The sequence below is a fragment of the Poecilia reticulata genome, chromosome 14, assembly GCF_904066995.2.
Source record: "Poecilia reticulata chromosome 14, P_reticulata-male-v2, whole genome shotgun sequence".
NCBI classification, from domain to species: domain Eukaryota; kingdom Metazoa; phylum Chordata; class Actinopteri; order Cyprinodontiformes; family Poeciliidae; genus Poecilia; species Poecilia reticulata.
The window spans coordinates 18,687,033-18,707,946 of record NC_088843.1 but is presented as its reverse complement, the minus strand read 5'-3'; the positions used below and the strand labels follow the sequence as shown (position 1 = coordinate 18,707,946).

Genomic DNA, 20,914 nt, shown 5'->3' with positions numbered 1-20,914 from the left:
GTTCTGTGCTTTGTACACTGTGAGGAATCTGCAGTTCAATTCAAAGATACTTTATTTGTCCCAAAGGCAAAATAAATGGGGATGTGACTTAATATCATCTAAGTATCTTCAGTGGGTTGTTGTGGATGGGGCAGGATGATCCCCTCTGAAAGAAGACACTGTATGACAGTCTCAGATGATCTACTGATTACTGACAAAAATATTTGAAGCATGAATGAGAGTGAAGTTGTAATCTCTCCTTAATTGAGAAGACCCTGCATCATCATCATCATCATCATCATCATCATCATCATCATGCCTGCTGCTGGCCTCTGGTTTAATGCTCCCTGCCTTTGCTCTTTCTATTGTGTCAACAAAGATTTCTTTATCAAGCAACAGTGAGCACAGCGTCTGCACAGAAAAGAAAGAGGACTGGGTATATTTTTAGAATTAACTAACTGGCAACAACATTTCTATTCTTTCCAAATAGCTTAACTGGTTGACAAGTTATAATGGCATCATTTAATCATCATTTAACGAACATTTTCTGCATCCAACAGAATTGCTGATAGGGGCAGTGTTATGTCAAATTGACTTTTTTTTTTTTTACTTTACCTAAATCTCTTATGAACATCAAGTATGTCTGGTTTTCCCATCCAAGCCAAAGTGAACAAAAATGGCTCCAGAGGTCGTAGTGACTAAATGTATTGGCAGCTTTGTGCCGGATGTACATCCGTTGCTTCTGCTACTTCCTGCAGTACGATCCTCGTCCAAACAATGTGCAACCCTCAGGAGGATGTGACATTGGAGGCGGGATTCCTTTACATTTAACTCAGGCTCCAGTTTCAGACAATAAGGAGGCTGGTAAATCCTTCAGTTGGGAGGAGAGGGGGAAGAGACTACTACATGGCTAAGAACAGTTGTACAAAATGCTAACTTGACTACTACGCCCTCCAAATTATAAGGTGTGAAGATAAATAATCTTTTAATAATTTGACAGTTAATAATTTTAGTTTAGCATAGACTCACAAGGGTGTTAAAATCAGCCTTTGATTCATATTTAAATACGTCCTACGACTTCCTTACTCCCAGATGGCGACACAAATACGCAGCTACAGGAAGAGGAGGGGAAGGAAAAGGAGGTTAAAACTAGAGAAAAGTGTCTTACGGAGGAATTATTGTCCCTTAAACTTGAAACTGTAATTTTACAATCACAAACATCAGAATAATTTTGGGGGGATTTTATGAAAATCGCTGACATGAAATTGTACCAAATTGTGAAGGTCAATGAGACATGTTTTGTTTTATTCTTTACTAATAATAATATCTAGTGATGTGACAAAGATTCAAAAGCGTGGACACTTTTGCAAGGTGCCCTATGAGGCTGCACCAAATATGATTAAATAACGCTGAAGTTGTGTCAATGTAGAACATTTTTCACCAACTTTAAAAGCAAGGTTTCTAAATTTATCAACTGAGGAACATATTTTGATTTCCACGCCGTAGCTCCGAACTTCATATCCAGGCTTTAGGACCTGGGGGCGCGGGGTGTTTCGTTCTCCCACTGCTCCTTCTGGGTGGGACGGCCTAGAAACAGGAGCCCAGGGCAGAGATTTTTGTTCTCTCCCAGCACAGGAACTCCTTTTCTCCAACTTTTGTTCTCTTCCGTGAGATACTCTGACTTCATGCTCAGAAGGCCGGAGCTTGTGGACCTATGTGAACCCAACTAGACAGCAAACTTGCTGATTTATTCCAAAGGCCAAATAAGGTAAACACTGGGAGTATGGAGGAGGGAGGGAGTCTTGGAGAACAAATGTCCAGACATTTTAGTCTGTCTGTCTGTCTGTCTGTCTGCCTGTGCTGTGGCATTAAAGTTTCTGTTGCACATGTACGGATGGTTTTTGAAACCTGTTGGTGAGAGTGGCTGTTGAAGTCTGTAGGCCAGAATGAATGAGCGGGTGGGTGTAGTCATGTGAGATGGCTGCAGCTTTGGATCTGATTTCGTTTAGGAAGCAGGATGTTTCTTCTTCTTCAGTGGTTTTCTGCCTGTAGACACAATAATGCTTACTTCTAACCTGCCTGGAGCCTTGTTATCCATTCAAACTATTTTTAAGCCCAGGAAGATGAACTGATAATTCTACAGAGACAGTCGTGGTCCAACTTTACCTCTGATATGGAGATCTTGTGCTAGTCTACGATAATGCATCACTGATTCATTTGATATTTAAAGCAAGAAAGTTTAATCTTAAAGTGTCGTATGCAGGATAGTTTTTAGATCTCACAAAAGCGGCCAACAACAGTTGGTTAGAAAAATGTTGCCTCGCAGAAAAAAATCTGATCCAGGTGAAGCCAGACATCGCTTCATCTTTTTATTTTGGTTTCCAGGCTTAAACCAGCGTGTAGAAAGCAAGCAGCCTGTTGTCACGCAGCAGATCTACGCTCTCCTTCAGGCTATTGGACGCTTTCTGAAAAGGGAACCAGAGCAAAAGTTTTGCATCACGTGTGGCAGCAAGCGGCCTCTTTTCCCACACAGCACAGAGCCAATCAGATTCAACCACATTCATTCCACTGGAAGATGACATTTGAGACCTGAAATCTAGTGCAGAGCCCAGTCATGAGCATCTCAGATCACGTAGACCAGGGTTTTGGTTCAGATAGATCCAAAACTGTCTATGTGGCTGTACAAGAATTTCACGTCTTTTCTGGGAAGTTTTCTATACGTAGTAGGTCTGACTTCCAAAAGAATTTTGATGAATTTAAACAGCAAGAAAGGTGAATATTTGAGTTTGTTGTGTATTTTTGTCAACTTTGTCAGTCCAAATTATACAAACGCAAATGCAAATACAAACACATAGTTTTTTTTTTAAGTAGTTTGTTTTAGAATTGTCGTCTGACGGTCGTTTAAGCAATGGCAGCTGAGGAAGTGAACAAAGCCGTTCAGTATACCAAATATTGAATAAACACTCAACAGTCGTCTGTTTCGGCTCAACACCTGGTTGGAGGATGGTTGTTAACAGTGCAGGCGATTTCTGGTAAGCTTCATAGCATCGAACCTCTGCATTAAATGTGTCACAGGCAAATATTAGTTATTGGATAACATTTAAAACCTCGTCAGAGTCCATGAGCCCAGACCCTCTGTATGTACCAAACCAGATAGTACAACGGGATGGTCTTTATAAGTCTATTACAGTAGTTTGGTCAAATGTGGGGGTTTGTTCTTCTGTATGTGGAAGTTTGACTCACAATAAAAAAACAAAAACAACTGACTTCATGTTCTTTTCAGGTTTTGTAACAATGTGGCTAACATTCCTGGTGCCCCTGGCCCTTCTGGCCCCGGCGATCTCAGCTGCCACGGCTACAACAGCAGATAAAGTCCTTAGCAACCATGCCACCATACTGGCTGACAACAGCGCCAATCTGGCTATCAGCCTCTACCAGAACATGGCGAAGGAAAAAGGAGCAGAGAACATCCTCATCTCCCCCGTGGTGGTGGCCTCCTCCCTGGGTCTGGTGGCTCTCGGGGGGAAGGGTTCCACGGCTTCCCAAGTGAAGACCATCCTGAACGCAGCCAAGGTTCAGGACGAGCAGCTGCACTCTGGTTTGGCGGAGCTCCTCACCGAGGTGAGCGACCCAAAAGAGCGCAATGTCACCTGGAAGATTAGCAACCGCCTCTACGGACCGAGCTCCGTCACCTTTGCGGAGGATTTCGTGAAGAGCAGCAAAAAGCATTACAAATGTGACCATTCCAAGATCAACTTCAGAGATAAAAAGAGTGCCGTTAACTCCATCAACGAGTGGGCGGCCAAGTCCACCGACGGCAAGCTGCCCGAGGTCACCAAAGACGTGGAAAACACCGATGGAGCAATGATCATCAATGCTATGTTTTTCAAACGTAAGTGTGTATCTCTGTGTGGAATTGAACCGTTTCATCTGAAGGAGCTCTAAATAAGCCTGGCCTTTCCTCACAGCTCACTGGGATGAGCAGTTCCACCCCACAATGGTGGACAACCGAGGGTTCCTGGTGTCCGGAAGCTACACTGTGGCATTGCAGATGATGCACCGCACAGGTGGGTCAAAGAATCTGTTTGTTTTTTTGTGCTTTTTTTTTATGATGGGAAAAAATAGACATAAGCATTTTTTTGTGCTGTTCACACAACAAAAACTGTGGAAAAAGAATTTCTGATAACTGCTTAGATCGATTCACAAATTACAGATATGACACAAAACTATTTTACTTAAAGGGATAGTGTTTTGTGGGCTGCACAGTGGCGCAGTTGGTAGAGCTGTTGCCTTGCAGCACGAAGGTTCTGGGTTCGATTCCCGGCCCTGGTCTTTCTGCATGGTCTTTCTGCATGGAGTTTGCATTCTCTCCCTGTGCATGGTGGGTTTTCTCCAGGTACTCTGGTTTCCTCCCACAGTCCAAAAACATGACTGTCAGGTTAATTGGCCTCTCCAAATTGCCCCTAGGTGTGAGTGTGAGTGTGTGTGTGTGTGTGCATGGTTGTGTGTCCTGTGTGTCTCTGTGTTGCCCTGCGACAGACTGGCAACCTGTCCAGGGTGTACCCTGCCTCTCGCCCGGAACGTTAGCTGGAGATGGGCACCAGCAACCCTCCCGACCCCACTGAGGGACAAGGGTGAAAGAAAATGGATGGATGTTTTGTGTGTTTTTGTACATTTCATTAACTCCTATAAAATGTTTGTTGCATTTTCAGCCCAAACTGGCAAAAAAAAAAAAAAGTATTGGAAACGCTTTGACGCCATCTAGCGATCAAAGTTATACTCATTTATACAAAAAATGTGCTAATTAGTACATTAAATGTTGATAGAGGAGTAATGTGATGACTTCCTGGAGGCGGAGTCAAATGTCTTTAAGTCATATTTTATATATATAGCATTGTTATAACAACTGAAGTTAGCATAATTAATGACTGGTCTATAAAATGACACTATGTGCCTGGAAAACACGTAATAACGCCCCTTTAAGAGGTTCTTCAGGGTGTAGTGTATGAACAGTTGTGGGACCTGTTTTTTTTTTTTCAGGTCTATTTGACTTCTATGATGACACAACCAATAAACTGTATCTTCTGAGCTTGCCTTTGGCTCATAAGAAGTCCACAGTGGTGTTCATCATGCCCTACCATGTGGAGCCTCTGGACAGACTAGAGAAGATGCTCAGTAAAAAGCAACTGGACACATGGATGGGAAAAATGAAGCAGACACCAGTGGCTGTTTCTCTGCCTAAAGTCAGCATGGAAGTTAGTCACAACCTGCAGGTAAAACACGCCACACTTCATGAGACTTGATTTGGAGAAAATTCACCACTCTGAGATTCTCACCCTTACAGTTGCATCACATTGAATCTTTCTGCTCCTTTTTTTTTTTTTTTAGAAGCACCTTCAGGACCTGGGCCTCACCGAGGCTGTGGACAAATCCAAAGCTGATCTGTCCAACGTCTCTGGGAAAAAGGACCTCTATCTGTCCAGCGTACTCCATGCTGCGGCCTTGGAGTGGGACACTCATGGAAATGAAATTGATACCAGCGTCTTTGGCACAGAGAAACTCAAAACCCCAAAGCTGTTTTATGCTGACCACCCGTTCATTTTCCTCATCAAGGACAAGAAAACAAACTCGCTCCTGTTCATCGGCCGGATGGTCAGGCCCAAAGGAGAAAAAATGAGAGATGAGTTATAACTCAATCTGTATGCTCTGGATGTGTTTTGATGTTCTATAATTGTATTCCCCTGTTATAAAAGCCATTCCAAAACACAGAATATGGGAATTGTGTTAGGTATTTTTTACAATAGAGTTTTCCAACTGACAATAAATTATTTCATATTTTATATTGTAGATTGAGAACAAGAAAATAAAAATACTGCAATTTGGATTATTGCGGTCAATTATGGGATATTTGTTAAACTCTAATGTCTGAATGGGTTATTTTCAAGATGAAGCATTTCAGTGGCAAATTCTAAGATTTGAGATTTAAAAAAAAGAAAGAGTGGTAACTATATTTTTGTTTCTGTTCTTTGCACTGATGCAGTCTGTTATTTTTTTCATGCTCTCCTGATGCACTTGGAAACAGCTGATTCACCTAAATATTCTTCATTTTTAAAAGAATGCCTTTCATGTTTGAGAAAAAAAAGTCTGTGAGTCATATCCTTCTTTTAAAATAAAGAGTGTGAGAAAACATGTAGCTGTGTTTTTTTTAATTATGTAATTGCTTCTACTCATGTGTAATTTTATGTCAGCAATTTCCCAAAGTGAGGTTTATCAAAATAATACATGGGAAGCAGTAAATAATAACAATAATACTGGTGTTATGTTTTTCTCATTTGAATTATTATTAATTTTTTTGGTACATATTAATGTTTCAGTGCATTCTGAAACACTCCCTAGCCTTTATCGCCACCTATCGGCTTTATGGTTACACTACATACAGGCACAGCTGTTTCAACGTCCTTCTCCCGTTTTTATTTTAATCTCAGAGAAAGTAATATCTAGTAATGTTGCAGTTTTTACATTATTACATAAAAGTTTTATAATAACATAAACTTTGAAACACCAAACCAAATCGGCAACAGTTGTGCATGTTTCAAACTAGCCTTACACACGTCTAAATATTGCAAGTGTGGTAATAATACTTTAAAGTAAAACTGTGCTATTAACTGGTTACTTTTGGTGTAGTTTCCATTTTTGTGTTCATGCCTAGATTTTCACCATTACTGTTTTCAACTAGTAGGCCTACGTGTTGAAATAAATAAATAAATAAATGAATAAAAAATTTTTCTCGCAAATATCCTGACTGTACACGCATGTTTTGATGTGTTGTAGTCTGTTTCTATCTGCCAGTCCATCTCGAGCTCCCGAGTAGGAGGGCTCGCGCATTGCTCGCGCACAGCTCGCGCTGTGATGGGACTACAAACCCGTTAGCGCCCTCCGCTTCCTCCTCTTCCATCATGGCTCCCTCGATAGACAGGCAAGGATACTGGGGGCGGCCGACCTCAACGCTGGAATGGTGCGAGGAGAATTATGTCGTCTCTTTCTACATCGCGGAGTTCTGTGAGTAAGATATTTCTTTCCCTTTTACCGAAAAGCCGCGTGTCCAAGGGTTCGTTTTTAAGAGACTTTTCGGCGATAAGAGTCATACTGTACACGTACAGTCAGTCGCCCGTAATAACGTAAACATTGAGACTGGGCATGTACGGCTACACAGCTGGAACAATTATCCAGTGTGTCTGAAATACCGCGCTCATTTCGGCTCTGTTTATATGCTAAGTGTTAGCCTGTACGGCACCTGACCTGCCATAAAAACTGTCTGGTAACAAGGGAAACAGAAACATATTGGGCATGTGGTGAACCTGCTCTCTGACGAACAGTTTTACTAAAGATCGATTCGTGCAGTGCAGCGACAGCTGGGTAATGTAATCATTAGCAAAATCCTTAAACATCTACCTTACTCTTTGTCACAGCAGCTGTGTTGCATTTCAACCAGAGGTGGATCTAGGCAGCTGGAGTCTTGGGCGAAACTAGCCATGTTGCCCCCCTACTCCCTTCCATGCCCTTTTTAAAATATTTATATAAATATTTACTTTAACGTATTTAGAGTCTAATTGAATCTTATTTCTACAATTAGTCCTTGTTTGTAAATTGATATAAAAATATCTCTCTAGCCATTTTATTAAAAAAAAAAAATCTTGGACTCTTGACCTATAGCCCAGTTTGCAGTTTCTGGGGATGTTGTTGTTGAACTAAAGCTAATAAATGTTTTAACCTCAGAGGTTTAAACTCCTACTTCGTTTCGGCATGACAGGCTTCATGTAGGCATAAAGTTCTGTTTTTTTTAAAGTGTACTTCTAAGGTTTCACGTGTTTTGTACATATGTTTGTTGTTGTTTCTTAGGGATTTTTCCTTTTTGGCATTGTCTATTTTTAAACATGTAGTGTGGCTTAACAGAAAATGTACTCTGATTTTGCTATAAGTATATCTTAGGTACAGGAGATGCATAAAATAAAATAAAATTATTACGACATTTGACTGCAGCGGACGTCTGTCTATTGACAATTCGGTATCCACAGATTGAATTTTAAAAAATGGTGCAGTTTAAACTGGTATCCTCCATTTCAGTAGGTGGCAGTAGCTAAGCTAAAGTTTGTTTACGAGCAGCAAAGAGAAAGTATGGGCAGGGCAAGCATAACCTCACCACAAATTAGCATTGGCTGCTACAGCTCACAAGAGAGCAGATAAATTTCATAAATTAAATTTCTCATGTGTGTGTTAGGTAATTCCTTGGGCTCGATGTCTAAACCTGCCTCTGGTTTTAAGTTAGTTGTTGATTCTTGGAGTGCGTGATTCTCAGTCACATCTTTAAAGCTGATAAAACATTCCTTCAGCTCTGTTTGAGTCTTCTTGTTTGGTCTAATGATAAAAACTGGTTCCTCGAGCACCACTATCTAAGATGTAAACAGCGCTTCCATCAGACCATTTAGACAGCTGCCTTGTCAGCAGGGCGATGCAACGATATGGCAAAAGCTGCACTTTTACTCACACACGCCCAAACATCTCGGCAGCGTTCAACATCACAGGGATCGTTTATTCAAATAGCACTTGTTGTCAATGCGTGTAATGCGTACGAGAATAAAGAAAGGGCAAATAATTAGTTAAAAATGTGCAGAGTTAATAGGTTTATCCAGGTAAACTAGTTTACGTCTGCCTAAGGCAACAACTTTTTTCAACGGGAAGTCAGACCAGCTGGGTCAGAGTTCAGACCTCCTTTGTAGCGACAATCAACGGAATATCGCTGACAGGTTTTCTAAACCTTCACTCCCCCAACAACACACCTGCTGAATACCAACAGTTGAGGCTTTTGTTTGCATAAATAACACGCGCACCAGCCCCGCAGAGGCGGTGGTTGTCAGCTGCAGGAGAATGGCTTGGCATTTAAACGACCCTTATTCAGGTTTCAGCGGCCGGAACGCGGCTTTGTTCCTGGAGCGGGGCCGGAACGTTCAGCCTACGTCTGAGGCGTCACTTTGGTGGATTATCTCTGTGACAGCGGAGCGCGGCCGTCGTGAGGGACGTCGCCGCACACATGCTACTCGGATATTTGCACTTGTCGTTGAAATGTTTAAACGGCGCACCCACAGTGACGCGCTGCGGCGCGCTCAGGGTTTGTTTGCGTTTGTTGTCCGTTGCCTGAGCGCATGCATGCATGCATGCATGCATTTTAAAACGGCACATGCCTTGACTTTTATGTTCAAATTCTGGGTCATGTTCTGATTGTTTCCACGATCGGCGCCTCTCATCGCACCACTTTTGTCCTTTCTTAAATTTTTAGGATTGGTTATAAAGTTGAGCATGAAATGAAACAAATACTGCAGGACTTTTTTGTTTTGCTCCCACTTTTAACAAATGACAATTTAAAGTCATTTTCCCACAACGATTCCTAGTCAAATTTAAGGAAATGTTATATTAATGCAATAAATAATGTCTTTTAGATGGAGTTATTTCAGTCTAATCAACCTAGTTTATAAAAGCTAGCTGACCCAAACAGCATGCACAATGAAAATAAGTGTGAATACTGTGCAAGACAAATTTCAAGATATGGAGAATTAATTTGATTAATGAAGCGCTGTTACAAATTACTTATATTTTTTATCACATTTAAATGTTTCAGATCTTTGAGCTAAATTTTGCATCAAAGATAACCTGAAAAAAACCCTCAAATGCACTTTTCAAATGGTGATTTAAATTTTGAAGACGGATTGCACCTCTCAGTGAATCATAATTTAATTGTAATTAAACAAAAAAAACAAATTAAATTCCATTTCAAAAGTTACTCCCTGATTATTTCTACATCTCCATATCATTCTCTTATCTGAAGATAAAAAACAAACCGGATGATATCTCTCAGTCTGGAGTTAGGTCTGCAAAGTTCTTTCAAAGACTTTGGGGTTTCTGTGAGAGGTAGTAGCTACAAACAGGGAGAACAGATGGAGAGGGGGCGCTAACGCTTCTTTGTGGTACCAAAATCACTGAGGGCTCATCTACGACTCAACCAGGAAGTCACAGAAAACCCAGAACAACATCCAAAGCAGGGCCTCCCAACCTGTTGTTCATATAGAATCTTTTCAGAAAATAATGGTCGCCTTGTTCCTGCACTTCTGCACAGGAATTAGATTTCAGCATTTAGCAGCTTATCCAGACTTGCTCTAATTGCTACATTGAGCTGAATTCTACAACTTGCCTTTTTTCCATTATCCTTCTAGACGAGACTTATTTCCCTGCTAAATCATGCTGCAAGCCTTAGCACATTTAGGTTCGTTTTCTAGCTTTTTATTTGTCTCCTAAATTAAATTCCGGGTGTGACGGTTTAGGAGAATGTCCTGCCATCAGTTTTTGACCTTACGCTTATTATTGTAGGAGGATAATAATCTGAAGCACATCAGCAAAAACGAACAAGGCTAGCATCACTCTGAGCTGTGGAAAGTCAGCAAAGTCAAAGTCTGGAATAAAACTGAATGTGTTGCTGTGGTGTTGTTTGTGTTTTCTAATCTTTTTAAAATGTTTGCATTTCTAAGGCTTTATAGTTGGTATTAATCTTCCAATCTTTCAATAACGCATAATTATCAAGTGATATTTTCAAATTTCCTTGAAAACTTTAAAGATTTTTTTACCTCAAAAACACGACAAACTGCTGGATGAATGACTGCCGTAGCACACTATCACCAGGCTTAGCAAGTTTTCTGAACATACATGACTCTGATTATTATCTAAATCACATTTCCTGTGGTTCTGATAATGTTAAAGCAGAACAACAATCAGGTACAACATGGTCACCAAATCAGTCAAAGGTAATTCTTCAACAAGAGGTGTAAGCACTTCTCTGGATATAAATTGAAGGTCAGAAATCAATAGAAACCTTCCATGTTGAGCTCTGTGCCAGCCACATACGCTGCAGAATCAAACACACCCATCGTCCCACTGGACTGTGAAGCAAGTTCAACAGATGACGGTTCGTTATCTGACTGCTGTCAGCCTAATAAAAGCAACCCTCCTGAGTTGACCCAGGAAGGTGACTGCTTTGCCAACTCAGCAACTAGTTGTGTTCCCACTGAAAGGCAGCAGAGGCCCATTCAGGAGCGCTAAGAGGCTCAGAGATGCCGAATTATTGCAGGAATCGGTGGATCCTGCAGGAAATTTTGAACAGATAAACTCCGAAGCGGCTGATGCTTGATTGAGTTGGTGCTAATAACGCGGCATTCCTGTTTCACGCGGTGTTACAGAGCCATAAAAACATTATCTGTTTAGTCTTAGAAACAGGGACAAGGTTACGTTGCCTTAATGAGCCCCTTCTGCAGATAAACGGTTTGTTCTGCTTGATACGCCTGATTGTGGGGCTGTGTTTTATTCAGATCATTGTTGGAGATTTGATAACGTCATCTAGTGGCGTCTGTTTTTATCTGCAGATGTTCAACAGGAGCCACGTGTTTATGTTCACCGCAAGAACACAAAACCTTACCAAGTAATTTTGGTTTGGTTTCCAGTGCAAATATCTGGAATAGATATTTGCACTGGATATTTTGAATAGATATTTTGTCTTATTTAGTACACTTGAAATAAGACCATACTAACTTATAGGTAACTTTTTTTTTTTACCAAGATAGAGGAGCTTGTTTTAAGTCGATGATTGCTTAATATTGATGAAAAGTATTTGTTCCATGGGCAGGTTATTTCTATTTATAAGTGAAATAATCTGCTAATTGAACAAGTACTTTTTCATCATTGTTAAGGAATTAATTACTCAAACTCCTAAGAAGTTACTTTTTCTCCTGAAAAAGCTACTTGAATGTTAGTTTTGTCTTATTTCAAATGTACTGAGATATTTGCAGTAGGAACAAAACCAAAAAATACTTGGTAAAATTTTGTGTTTGGTTTTTAGCCAGGCCACATGCATTTATAGTGCTGCAAAGGCACATTCAAAAGCAACAGTTTGGTCATATTAGAAGATTAAAAAAAGAGCTTGGATAAGGAGAAACTGCCATGTCATCTTTTATCTTAACTTCAACTTAAAAATAAACTTGTGAAGTTAAAAGAAGTGATAGAAAATGCAAACATTTGGTAGGAATCAACAGGTCAGACCTCAAAGAAAACAGGAACTCTGTATAGACCAGGAAAAGCCTGAACGTGGTGGAAACCTAATTAGTAACCCTGGAAACTGGATTGAACTCAAGGTTACCTCAGCGACATCACATCCTGTTTTGTACTGCGGGCCCTTTTTAAACCGACAGGAAGACTTTAAGCAAAAGCAGGAGTAGAGTACCACTTAGCTCAACAATAGAAGTAGCTGCAGATGTTTTGATCTAAAGTCAGACTCACTGACTTGTTCTCTTCTGTTTGAACAGGGAACACTGTCAGCAACCTGATAATGATTCTTCCGCCCATATACGGAGCCGTCCAGACGTTCCGGGACGGCCTGGAGTTTCGTTATATCTACTCGTTTCTTGGTCTTTCAGGTGAGGCTGAAGGCCTCACAGCCGATACTCCTGCTGGTCACGCCGCTCGTACGACAGAATGTTAAAACGTCTTTCCGTTTCTTTCTGTGTGTGTTTTGTGCGACGCAGCCGTAGGTGTCGGCTCCTGGTGCTTCCACATGACGCTGCTGTATGAGATGCAGGTGGGATACGCAGCCGTTTCATCCTCTCACACTCCACACATCCGCAGACAAGCTTTCTTGTTCTCAATAAAATGTATTTGTGTTTTCTTTCTGCTATTTTGCAGCTGCTGGACGAGTTGCCAATGATTTACAGTACATGTGTGTTTGTGTACTGCCTGTAAGTGGTTCAGATTTTATTTTTATTTATTTTGGTGCATTTAAGGTCCTTTACCGATGAGCTGGTTTTGAAAGCTGGTCTAAAATGCTCAGTAACATTTTATGTAAATGAGTTGTTAGGGTTAGCAATAATTCTGCTACCGCTCCAGAAGGAAATACATAATTTTTAGTGTTTTCCCTGATTGAATATATATGAGTTTTTTCTAATTGTTTCCTTTGTTTTGCTACTGCAGTAAAAAAGGATTTCATTTAAGTTTTTTTTTTTTTGCCAATTTGTCCACACCTGTATAATGTGCTGTAAAAAGACCTGTTGAATCCAATTTCAAGTGAATGCCTCACAGCTCCGGGGAACTATAATGTTCCAGCCGTGTGTGTACTTCATGAACCGCTTCCTTTCAGCCTCACCTTTTAACGCAGATTAAGCCAAAGCTAAAAGTATTTCTTTCGTTCAGATACGAGTGCTTCAAGCAAGAGAACAGCATCAGTGTGTTTCCTATCGTGTTGTTGATCATCTTCAGCGTCTCGGTCACCTTGGTGAGTGTCTGCAAGCGCTTTAAAAGTTGTTTACTGTAACCATAGTAAACAAAAACAGTCATATCCTCTCATTCTTTGTATCTTGTTCAGGTGTACCTGCAGTGGAAGGAGCCAGTGTTTCACCAGGTAAGGTGTTTGTCTGCCCTTGTTTGCTAGCAGGGTGCAGTTGGCTGTAGGTCACCTTTAACTTATGTAAACAGTGGACCCGCCCACACAGCAGGCGCGCTCTGGATGGTAGATGCTGATTGGTAGGCAGTGTGTACACGGTTCACTACATTTTTGGTATTCTTCTATCATAAGAACTGTTTTTTTCATTTGTTTGATTTTCTTATCTTTAAGAACTTCAAAGAGTAGCTGCTTTAGAACTGAGTGGAGATTCGATTTGATTATTTTCAATAATATAGGTATAACCAGTCCCTGGATCAACTGCACAAAATACAAGAGTTTTGTTTTTGATGTGCCATCTACCGCTTGCTGCATTCTTGTTGGTTGTGCAGGAGGCTCCACCTCTGCTTTTCAAAGATGCACGGTTGCATAATTGTGCATCTGTTTGCAGCCATTTTCACGTGCAAGCTTAAAGATTGAGTTGGGCAGCGTAGGCCAGCAGCAGCTAATTTGGATTTAAACGTTAATCTGGTTTTGCTGACCTTTGTAACACTTTTTAAATCTAATTTTTTAACTTTTTTTGTTTTTTCATATAAATAAAGAAGTAAACAAATTGCTTAGTTTCTCTGCCTTCCAGGCCAGGTGATGCACTTTCCTGAACTGGTGTTACTTACACCAGTTAGTCTGCAGGATATTTATTTACCCGGTAAGCAGAAGTGAAACTGCTGACACTTTTGCTTTTCCTTTCACGTGCAACATTTCTGTAAAACCTCACTTTCAGTAAGCCAAATGAAAACACATTAAAAAGACGTTTTTCTCTCCAGCAAAACTCCTCTTGGCCTAACTCTTTAAACATTTGCTCGTGGACTGCTTTAGATCTAAGTACGGACCCTCTTTTCAGGTCATGTATGGTGCCCTGGTAGCTTGCCTGGTGATGCGTTCGGTCTTCATTGTTACATGGTAAGTAACACCAGTCACGTGAAGAGAATAGTTCAGACGTATTCAATAAAGCAGCGTCCTGATGAAAGCCTGTGCGGCCCTGTGTTTTCAGGGTGTACCCGTGGCTCAGGGGCCTGTGTTACACCTCTTTAGGGATCTTTTTGTTGGGCTTCCTGCTGTGGAACATCGACAACATTTTCTGTGACTCGTTAAGGTGAGAAGATTTAATGTAAAGCGTTTTAGAAATGTCATATTGACAGTAAAAAAGACAAGGGAAGTAGCACAGATTTCATCTAAATGATCTCTTAGATGTAAAAGAATAGGAATGTTTTTTTTTTCTTTTTTCTGATATTTAAAAATATCCAAGAAGTGTAGACATTTTTAAGATCATAAATTAAACTGACTAAATTCCTTTTGGATTTATTTGTTGATCAAAGTAGGAAATAAAATTGCCTGAAAGTATTTTTTCTTTTTTTTCTTTTCCTAACTCAGAGCCAGTAGACAAGGGCTGCCCCCTGGTGTTGGAGTGATGACACAGTTCCATGCCTGGTGGCACATTTTCACAGGTCTCGGCTCCTACCTGCACATTCTCCTCAGGTAAGATCCCTAGTCTGTGTCAACAAAGTGCTCGGTTATGACGACTTACGCTGCTGCCTGCATCCCTCCAGCTTGCAGATCAGATCCACCTACCTCAAGTATAGACCAAAAGTTAAGGTATGCCAGTGTTGTTACTTTTCTGGGACAAGCTTTTAAAAGATTTTGAAAGGTTTGTAGCTTGAAATTCTTGAGTCCTGACCTGTTGCTGGATGTTCCCTTCGTTCAGTTTCTGTGTGGCGTCTGGCCCACTTTGCACATTGAACCACAGAAGACGAGCTGAAGTGAGAAGATGAGGAGCAGCTTAAGCACGGTGACTGCCGAACCGGGCGCTACTGGCAGAAACCCACCTGTGTCACCTGGCTACTGATGGGAACTTGGCCCTCAGGCAAGCAACTGGTGTACCACAGGGCGCCAACTTAGGGACCATTTGGTTCTGAGCTGTGGAAAATGACTAAGTAAAGTATAGCACTGAATTATTTCAAGAAACTGAAGATTCTTTCCATTGATTATAATTTATTAGATTAGTATGTTTAAGTTATTTTTAAGTGGGTAGTTTCTTTTTTTTTTTTTGTTTTTTTTTTCCCCAAACAGCCATTTTCAGTGAGTGAATGATGCAGCCCACTTCAGTGGCAATTATAGAAGGAAATATAAAAGTTTTATTGTTAAAATAGTTGAACAGCTGTAATTAATTCAGTCTTTGCTTATGACTAATCGGGTAAATAATAAAATATGAGCCAAAATATATTTATGGCCCCCTTCAAATGAGATGATATCTTTGCTTAGGCTTAGTTTTGTAAGAAGCTAAATCAGTTTATTGTATAGTTTTTTTTTTTTAAGAAAATAATAAAACAAACTTATAGTGGAAGTGAACAAGTTTTAATCTAATAAGGAAAGATTTTTTTTTTATTTGCATTGCTGAAGGTTGAACTTTTACTTGAATTTTCCACAAAATGATGACATGCCATAACTGGAATTCAGATGCTCTTTTTTTTTTATTTTACCTTAATTAACGTTATTGCCAAAGTCGCACGTGTTGGCTTGTATTTAGTTGTCATCCAATGTGTGAAATGTATTACTGGTTTACCTTGCAATGTTTTAATGAAAGCTTGTAACACTGGATTGTAGCGTTCAGGCTCACAGTACAAAGCAAGGCTGGGTTTTATATATATATATATATATATATATATATATATATATATAAAAGCAGCTAGAATTTTTGACCGTTAATGGTGCTGGAGTGAGAGGCATTTTCCCCTCAACTATTGCTGCACACTGGCAGTCAGCAGGCTGAAAAGAGGCTCATATAAACTCTATTCTTACTTGCTGAAAGGATGAATAGTACAATAAAAAAATATAGCTACATACAGTTATGTATTAATTTGGGATGTCCTGCTCAGGATGTTTGCTCCCAACACCAAACCAATCGTTTAATAACAGCGATCAGCAAATTCTGACAACATGTCAAAATGCGCATAGTTTCATCATTTCTTAGTAGCACTTATTTTGTTTTGATATGTCTTGTTGATTATTTCCATCTGCTGACACAGGCAGACAGGAAGCTGCTACAGCCTCTCTATCTGTTTGTGAAAGTTGATATGAACAGAAAACCCAGATCTGATGAACAGGTTAGTGGACACAAACTATATCTTAGCTGCACATTACCTGCATCAAATATGTATGTCATATGCATTCCTGGAGGTGCAGCTGGCATGAAATTCTTCAGGAACTCCAAAAACGGTCATTTCTAACACTGCCATAATCAGGAATATGTAATATCTGGAATCAGATTGGGACATCCCTTGTAGAAAATGAATGAGATGGATTATTTTAGCAGGAAAATGGCTAATTTTCCATTAGCAATGAGATCAAGTTATGTATTTTACTCACTTTATATAAATGAACTCCCAAGTTTTCATACAGCCTAACATTGGCCCGTGCCTAGTTACCACAGCAACGCTTCTGAAGACGGTCGACCAAAATCAAAATCCAACTATTCAAACTGAACAAGATTTCACTTTTATCACAAGCCTGAGCAGCATTTACTAAAAGAGAGACAGGAAATCTCATCACAAGACTCGACACAAAACACTTTAACATCACTGACTGTGCTGCATTTTATTTCAAACGGTTATTTATTGCTTTCTTCTCTGTTATTTATTGGTTTTAGTCATCACACAGCTCATCCAGATGAAACTGCACAGAGGACTATGAGTAGTTTGTGATTCAACCACTGGATGGCGCACCTTTCCAGCTCATTGCTGCATCATCTGGTCTAAAACCTTCCTACCGTAGAGCTGCGGGAATCTTTGCCTCTGTTTTCATGTCTTAGATTTTGTGTTTAATGAAGGGCTTTTAGTGTTTTTTTTTTTTTGTTACTGTGAAGTGGTGCAGGCGCATTGGCATCAAAAACTACAGAATGCTTGAAACAAGTGGATATATGGAATATGCACATTTTAGCCACTAGGAGACGCGTTTATGTAATCTGAGGCAGCACACGACGCATCACTTCGTTCTTCATGATACACACACGCATTTGGTTTTTTTTTTCAGTGTACAAGCCCAGTGTTAAAAACATCCATAAGCACAATATATGAAACATAAGTATTAGCCTCCTCCAGGTGTCTTTGTGAATCTTTGCTCTGTGTTATCTCAAAGTCTCTGCTCATCAGTAAGAACTGAGCAGATCTCAAAGAGGGTGCCTTATTGTTATCACTGCAGTGTAACCCAAGTTGCCTTGATATTTGTGATAAACCTCTCATTTCATCCACCGTATTCTACCACGCACCCTAGCCCCTCCGGTTATTAGCCACCGACGCTTCAGAAGGACCAACGTTCACGGCTTTAAATGTTAAGTCTGTGCCTGACTCTTCGGCCTCCCATCCAGGTCGCGTGTGGAGCTTCCATACTGTTCCACGTACATCTTGCCTGTATAAAGGTGTCATCCTGTAACAGTTTCTGTGTTTAAGGCCAGAACACCAAACTCTGCCAACAGTTTTGTTGTAATTTGATCAGTCTTTGTTGATGTCAAATAAAGGATATTGTGTCAAACTCTCTTGAAATCCTGTGACTCAAGTTTGTTGGGCGCCTTGCAGGAGATAATGCAACGTTGGTTACCGAATGTTGGGTGCTGGTAGTGATTTTACAGAGGGCAGCAAAAAACAGGAAGTATTTGCACAAACTGCTAAAACACGTCCACTCAAAACGTTGCAGCTAAGCTTTTTTAGGTGACTTGAAGAGACCTTGCTGTAACTAGGGAGTAGATGGAAAATGATACATGGTTTTCAGGGGTTTTCCAAATGCAGAAATGATTAGTATGTATTCATCTGTCTTAGCCAATATTATATAGAATTGTATTTTGTTGACGTTTCTATCCAGATTGGATCGGAAGCATAAACATGAACTTAAATTGCCACAGATTATCGGTTCAATATTGATGGGCCATTCTAACACACCTATAAATATGCTTTGATCTAGAGCAAAACATCCACCTGTTCGTCATGTCCCCTAAATGGCTTGTGGGTAACTTTAATCGGACTCCTTATGACGTTTTCTCTCTCTGCTAATGTTGAAAAAACATAACTGCAATTGTTGTGTTTCCAATTAAATTGAAATTACGCATGAAGAGGCTTGTTCACGCGATAAGTCGAGACAAATCATGGTAGTGATGGATGTAAACAGTTATATTCGTAATTCACTCAGTGCAGCATTCACCATCTATCAGCTATCAGATTATCACATTATTCATGCGCTGAAGCGACAAACCTCTTACATGTGGGAGAGTTTAGGGGAAATTGTAGTCAATGGAGCGTTTCGATAAAGGCCTTTTATCGAAAAACGTGTATTCTCCCCTCGCCCCCACCGAAATTAGCTTGTTTCTATCAAAGAAATTTATTTTAATACTATCAATTTGCGCAATTTTATTGTTAATGGAAGCACAGCTACTGTTGTCCTCTTGTTGTGAAGCAAACCGAGTACTTGTTCCTGAACCCAACAAGTTTTGTGTTGGATACTGCTCAACACGTCCTTCCCTCCCTCGCAGTCCAAATCTCACTGCTGCGTTAGTCATCGAGTCCTTTCATTGATCCACTTCCCACAATTTCTTGAGATTAAATGAGTGTTGCGCCTTTGGCACACTGACCATGTGCCAGAGATGGTATCACATCTGATGCCTATAAATGCAGCTTGAACTGAAGTTAAATCAAATTCAGATTTAGGTTCTTGTCTCATAGTTTATAGTAAGGCTGTCTAGACAAGACTCACCAGAAATGAGTGGAAAGTTCCAGTTAAATGCACCTTTTCCGATTTAAACAAGAAAAATGAGCAGCAAACCCACATTGGCATGTACATTACAAGACACGTTGATCGGATGTGCTGAGCTGCATTCAGCTAATGGCCATGTTAGGCGTTGTTCTTCACCAACTTGATTTTAACGTTGGATGAAATGGAAGAAGCATGCCTGGTTCAGAGCGCATCCCCCTTAATTATCGACCCTCAAACATGATATATAACATTCAGAGAGCCACAGCGGAGGCTGTCGGCTTCTCCAAGCATCTGAAGAGGAACAAGTACAGACAGAATCATTACAACAGCCACACGCTTCAGCACATTCCTCCAGGGGTGTTAGCCGTAAGCTGTGTTGTGTAAAAGGCCGTCAGTGTTTTTTTTCTCCCCTTGGCGTTATTAACCATCCGGTTTACACTGTCGGACTTTCTAAAACATCGAATGTGAAAACATGATGATGTATGACGAGGTATGATGTAGTTTTATCTACATAAATAGTTTATTTACATTCCAAGTCTTGTCTGTTTAAACAAAAACAAAAAAAGAGTAAGTCAATTTGACGTATTGGCTGTTAAACATAGGGTGGCTTGCGTGTTTCCCAAGCTCAATTCTGATTGGCTGATCAGGTCCTCGTGACGACTCCTTCCCCTGGCGGCTATGAGTTGAATTCTCAGGTTTCCAAACTGAGGAACTTCCTGTGCACCCAGCAAACTAAACCGCAGCCAGGGGCATCCAAAGCTGACCTAGCGTTCAGTTGGCAGAGTGACGGAGGTGTAAGAACTGGAGCAAAAATGCACAGACTGGTTCTGAGAAAATATAAAATACCAAAATGTATTAACTCACACTGCAAAGACTCACTATGTTGGAGGATAGCAATTCTGTTGTAAGATGCCGAAGAATGACAGGTGGCTTAGAAATTTCACATTTTTATTCCTTTTTTTCCTCCACCAAACTTTCCCCCTTTAGTATTTATGTAGAAATGCATGCAGTTATTTATTAGCTTTTGTGTGCGTTTCGTTTTATATATAAAAATGACGTAAGAAGTAAACCTTCGTGTATTTACTAAAAGCTATAGATTCTTTATCGGCTAATTATTCTCTCTACAAAACCTTTGTTTTTCATTCTAATGCTGACAAATCTTCCTTGCTTCTTTAGATCTGTGATGGGGTTCACTTTGAATTCATCCCTCGGACTGAGTTTAGATTTCTGCTCAAGTTTGTTATGAAAGTGCAGTAGAGTATCACTCGCAAACCACCTAGAGATATCATTAGAGTGTAACGGCAAGAAATGTCAAGAGTAATTTTCACTCATCATCCAGCCGTTGCGAAACAACAGCGCTTCATTCTCAGAAGGCTTTTACAGGACGCTCTCTTGTTTTGGCCTGAAGGCAAAAGCTGGGGAAGATTTTATGACTCAGTGTCAGGATGTGTGTCCTGATGCAAGCTTTTCTTTTTTTCCCTCCCTCCCTCGTTGACTACTGTACTTGACTCAGAATGGGTGCCAGCACCTGAATAATGAATCTCTTCAGGAATAAAGAGCGTAGGAGTCGCGCAGGTCGGCGTCTTACACACACAATTAAGATTAATCCGGGTGAGACCTGCTGGATGACTCATGTTGGGAATCCCTACCTTTCAGCTGAAGGAAAACACT

At 40.4% G+C, this 20,914-nt stretch overlaps 2 protein-coding genes across 2 annotated transcripts; both read left to right on the top strand.

The window, feature by feature from the left end:
* Window positions 1–1,542: 1,542 nt before the first annotated feature.
* Window positions 1,543–6,168, top strand: serpinh1a (serpin peptidase inhibitor, clade H (heat shock protein 47), member 1a). The gene is made up of 5 exons (XM_008428279.3): window positions 1,543–1,747; window positions 3,263–3,871; window positions 3,948–4,046; window positions 5,020–5,252; window positions 5,368–6,168. The coding sequence occupies exons 2-5, from the start codon at window positions 3,274–3,276 to the stop codon at window positions 5,668–5,670; spliced, it is 1,233 nt and encodes a 410-aa protein (XP_008426501.1). The 5' UTR covers window positions 1,543–1,747; window positions 3,263–3,273; the 3' UTR covers window positions 5,671–6,168.
* Window positions 6,169–6,856: 688 nt separating this feature from the next.
* On the top strand, window positions 6,857–18,034 carry acer3 (alkaline ceramidase 3). Its single transcript, XM_008428277.3, has 11 exons — window positions 6,857–7,038; window positions 12,381–12,491; window positions 12,600–12,652; window positions 12,757–12,809; window positions 13,261–13,342; window positions 13,433–13,468; window positions 14,349–14,407; window positions 14,499–14,600; window positions 14,879–14,983; window positions 15,055–15,100; window positions 15,210–18,034. The coding sequence occupies exons 1-11, from the start codon at window positions 6,936–6,938 to the stop codon at window positions 15,261–15,263; spliced, it is 804 nt and encodes a 267-aa protein (XP_008426499.2). The 5' UTR covers window positions 6,857–6,935; the 3' UTR covers window positions 15,264–18,034.
* The last annotated feature ends 2,880 nt before the right edge of the window (window positions 18,035–20,914 follow it).